This window comes from Neovison vison, chromosome 10 (assembly GCF_020171115.1).
Source record: "Neovison vison isolate M4711 chromosome 10, ASM_NN_V1, whole genome shotgun sequence".
In the NCBI taxonomy this organism is placed as follows: domain Eukaryota; kingdom Metazoa; phylum Chordata; class Mammalia; order Carnivora; family Mustelidae; genus Neogale; species Neogale vison.
The window spans coordinates 3,445,472-3,450,025 of record NC_058100.1 but is presented as its reverse complement, the minus strand read 5'-3'; the positions used below and the strand labels follow the sequence as shown (position 1 = coordinate 3,450,025).

The 4,554-nt window shown below is 47.8% G+C and overlaps 1 protein-coding gene across 2 annotated transcripts; it reads right to left on the bottom strand.

The window, feature by feature from the left end:
• Window positions 1-469: 469 nt before the first annotated feature.
• On the bottom strand, window positions 470-4,276 carry LOC122918033 (T-cell surface glycoprotein CD1a-like). Of its 2 annotated transcripts, XM_044266190.1 has the most exons (7): window positions 4,063-4,276; window positions 3,832-3,849; window positions 2,992-3,258; window positions 2,042-2,320; window positions 1,566-1,844; window positions 1,148-1,238; window positions 470-1,001 (listed from the first exon to the last, which is right to left on the bottom strand). In XM_044266190.1, the coding sequence occupies exons 1-7, from the start codon at window positions 4,133-4,135 to the stop codon at window positions 905-907; spliced, it is 1,104 nt and encodes a 367-aa protein (XP_044122125.1). In that variant the 5' UTR covers window positions 4,136-4,276; the 3' UTR covers window positions 470-904. The 2 variants fall into 2 exon arrangements, with proteins under 2 accessions (XP_044122125.1, XP_044122123.1); XM_044266188.1 differs by having other exon boundaries at window positions 3,832-4,276.
• Between the last annotated feature and the right edge of the window lie 278 nt (window positions 4,277-4,554).

The window sequence follows — 4,554 nt, the reverse complement described above, 5'->3', positions numbered from 1 at the left end:
CTACCTCTCAGACATCACATTTATGGACCTGTGAATCTCCCTGCTGATTTTGCTAAAATGCAAATTGTGATTCAAGAAGTCAGCTGAGGCCAAGACCTTATATTTTAAAAAGCCCCAGGGAGACAGCTCTGTTGCTGCTGCTCAGAGTCCAGCAAACATAAAAAAACAAAAAACTGAATCCTGCATTTCTGTTTAAACTAGAATACTTAGAGCAACAGATTCATCCAATAGGTTTGTGTAGTTAAATAATACAAATCTTCACAGAAAACGTGTTTCTACTTAGGAGACTGGAGATGTCACCAGAACAGGGAAACTGTGCACTCCCTTGGCCAGGTGACAAGACTTTTAACAAGAAGAGCAGCAAACATCTCAACAACTACAAGCATGTCTGGGAGAAGAAGGAGGAGGAGGAAGAGTAGGAGGAGGAGGAGATGGAAGAGGAGGAGAAGAAGAACCTATGGATTTAGCATAGATTCAACACGGGTTTTTATTGAGGACATTTTCCATGCAGGTGAGACACCTTCCCAAGTATACAAATATGAAGAACATATAGACTTTGCTCTCAAGGATCCTAAGAGTTAGAAGGAAAACTGTCCTAACTGGGGAAAGCAGGCACCAGGGATGGGGAATAGAACTGTCAAAGTGCAGGGAAAGGTGGTGGGAATTCTCACTACATAGACAGCGTCCACTTCTGAGGAAGGGAGGGCTCTTTGGAAGAAGTGACATCTGATGTCTGTCACCCATGGAGGTGCTGGGACTTCATTTACACTGAGTTAAATTTGAGAGTTAAGTTCCAGAACCAATCAGAACAACAAACCCCACTGAATTACACTGAGCTTATATTGACAACTGATCATTAAGCACAACTGAAAGTCAAACGTGCGCCCAGAGAGTTGTAAGGACTTCACCACTGAGTTGGGTTTAGGTAAGTACTGGAGCCTGGGCTGCTGGGATCTTGTTCAGAAGGGAGGTCAGTGCACTGATGTCTCCAGTGTGTTTTCCTGGGAGTAACAGAGGAAGAGTCATTCTGCAGCAGGGGGAGGTGAGGACTGCAGGGGAGAAGGGCACTGGGAGCAGGAGGGCTGAGGACAGACTAAAAGGTGGGACACACATGGGAAAGAGCAGGAAGGTGGCTCCAGAGACTTACCAGCACTTCCAGAGCCACAAGGTCAGACCAGCCAGAAGCACCAGGGGCACTATCACCACCAGGAAGACCAAGCCCATGGAATGGGGCTTCTCTGTGGGTTTGGTGCACAGAGGGTGTCACTTCCCATCTACCCTGGGTTGAACTGCACCTCCCTGGTCCTCCTTGCTCTGGTCACCCTCTGCCTCACCCACTCCCCTTCCCATTTTCACTTCTCCCATCCCTTCTCAGAGATGGACCCTTCACCCAAATTGATACATCCTCCCATATCTGCAGGACTGCACTCCCAGTTCTTCCTTTCTTGGATTGCCATTTTTTTTAGTCACTTTTGTTCTAGCAACCCCAATTTTTCATCTGGTTCTCCTGCCCTGCTGGAGATGAACCCACCCTCTTTCCCAGCTGGGCCCCAGCTCTTTCTCACCCCAGTAGAGGATGATGTCTTGGCCTCCTAGACTACTGTGTCTCACCAAGCATGACAGGCCAGCAGCCTCCCTGGCTTTCACATCCAAAGACACCTGAAGATACCACGTCCCATCAACATGGGGCAGAACATCACCTCGCTGGGTGCCTTGTTGTTCCTGCTCACCACGCATCCACATCACCCACACAGGCTTTGGGTAGAATCCAGAGATGTGGCACACCAGCAGGAGACGGCCAGGACCTGGACTGGGGCCAGTGGACAGCCAGACTTCTGGCCTCACTGAAGACACAGGACAGATAAATGCAGACTGAGAGGGTAGATCTTCACATCACTTTAGATAGACATCTTTCCACATCTAGAAACCTGTAACCATCATCCCCTCTCCCTCTTGACTCTTTCTTACCTTGAATTAGATGGAATGTTATAAACCATGAGTGCAGAGTAGAGGATTCATAGAGGAAGAGAGCAGGACTGACCTTGTCGCTGGAGATACGCCTTCCCTGCTTCAAGAAGACCCAACAGGAACTGGGGGCAAGAGTCAGTGAGGAGTTTGTATACTATTTCATTGAAAACATGGTACTGATTGAATACTGTACAGACTTGCTGAGCCCTACTTCCTCCCTTTGGAGATGGCCTCCATGATGTGTTCTGGAAACTCATGAGATCTGATCCTTGATAAGCAATCCGCATGAAGCCTACTGATGCTTCTCCAAAGTGGGAATCACAGCCTAACAGCAGCTGAACCTGGAAGGGATCTGGGGAAGAGAGACTGAATTATAGTAGGGGGAGTGAAGGAAAGGAAATGAGATGAATGCAAGTCAAGGATGCTAGAAGCAGAAGGGTGAAGTTGGGAACTGGAGCAATGGAGGAAAGTTTGACTTGAGGGGAGGCTCAGACTAAAGGGAAGTGGTGGTCGCAGGAGGTGGAGGCAATGGTGAATGACTGGGGAAGGAGCCAATGTTGGAGGAGAGACATGAAGGGTGTGGAAAGAGAATAGGGGATAACTCAGTGGGAGAGCTGGGGTAAAAACAATCTAGGGCAAAGGGAGTGCAGTGGGGTACAGGGAACACATAGACATCACTGCTGGGATTGAATGGAGAGAAAGCACAGTTCAAAGTCAGTCACAAGTGAGGGAGCAAGGGTGCTTGGCTGGAGGCCAGGGAAAGAGGTGGTCAGGGGAGACACTAGTGAGAAATGGAGAGAATGACCTGTGGTCAATGAGAGGAGTGAGAAGCTGAAGAAAAAGTGAAGCTTCTCAAGAATCAGGGTCTGGCCTCTACCCCTGCCCAGATTCGTGTGATTCACTTTCAGATAGAGAGAGGTGAAGTTCAAAAGCCAGTGCAGTTCATTTCCTAGAGAAAGAAGGAACTCAATGAGACACACACACTTGCCACGTGCAACCCAACCCAGAGGGAAATGAACTTACATTCAAGCTGCCATTGGCTGATGTGGTTATGATATGCTGAAGGAGATCTAATGGAGTATGTGTAGAATAACTTTTCTACTTCCGTCAGCTCCTCATTGCTGAAGTTGCCTTTAGACCAAGGCTGCAGGTAAATGAAAGCGCCAGTCTTATTGTCCCATCCATGAGTCTGCAAATCATCCAGCCAAGCTGAGCCTTGATTTTGTGTCCAGGAGGGGTTGTAAAAGGATGTGGTCAGGATGATTCGGAAGGAGACTGGACCCTGGAAGTCTGTGGGAAAAGGAGAGATAGACTCTGGAGTGGAGAGCATTGGGAAGGAGAGAGGTGCTAGGGAGGGGAACCAAAATCTGAAGGACAGAGAAACAGTAGTTATCTCAGGAGACATGTGCCTCTCCAGACATTCAAGCTTCATACCCAGCCTTTAGAAGAGCACAGGTCCTCAGGGTCAGGAATTCTCAGGGAGAAGCCAGGCTGACAGTCTCCCTCCCCTATTACGAGTTGGGGAACTCACACCATGAATGCACACACTCAGAGACACAAATGCTCACATATAGACACACACAGAGATGTACACATATATACACATGTATGTACATACACAAACACAGACATGCAGACACATACCAACACTACACACACAGAAATGCAAAGAGATGCAGAAGACTCCTATACACACATACCTATACACATACTCAAATGCACATGAACGCATGTACACACATCACAAACACACAGACTGGCAGAAACACACACAGACACACATAAACAGATACAGATACATAAACAGATGTACACATACACACAAACACACATGTACCCACTGGGCAGGGCCAGAGTTCTCACCATCTTCACTGTCACCATCTGGGAGGAGAACCACCAACAGCACAAGTTGTAGGAACAGCATCAGTATTCGCCGATGCTTTCTTTCTCTTACAAAGCCGGTCTTTGACCTCTTTTCTAACAAACCTACCCCACACACAGTCCCTCTCTTCTGACTTCCTTCTCCACACACAAGCCTTCCCTGAGTCTCTGCTAAAATGCAAATGTGCTCCTCCCTCAACCCTGTACACCTACTCAGACTCTCAGTTCCCCTCCTGGTCTGATGCCCCTCTCTGGCTTCCAGCTTCTCCTTGTCACCAGCTTCCATTCTTCTCCCTGTCCCCTCATTCAGATACTACATAATGAGTCCTGTGTGGCATGGAAACTGATCCTAGGTCTCCTCCATTTTCTTCCCATTCAGACAGTAACCCATGAAAACACACAGCTCCCCAACCCTAGACCCTGTTGCCACTCTGTCCCTCCTGCCCATGTGACATCACCCGTGCATTTCCTTCCCCTTCTCATTCCCACCGCAGCTCATTCACATCTCTGACTTCTCACTGTTTATGTTAAAAAACAAAAGCAAATGGGTAAATTTCGAGATACAATTGGTTTTATTAAGCGATTCAAGAATAAGCCAGCATCCCATCTGGCAGGTAGAGGGAAGCTCTGAAGAGTGGTGTTAATGGAAAGATTTCATAGCAAGAAAGTTGGCAAAGAAGAGAAAGAGTGCTCCAGGGAAGGTCA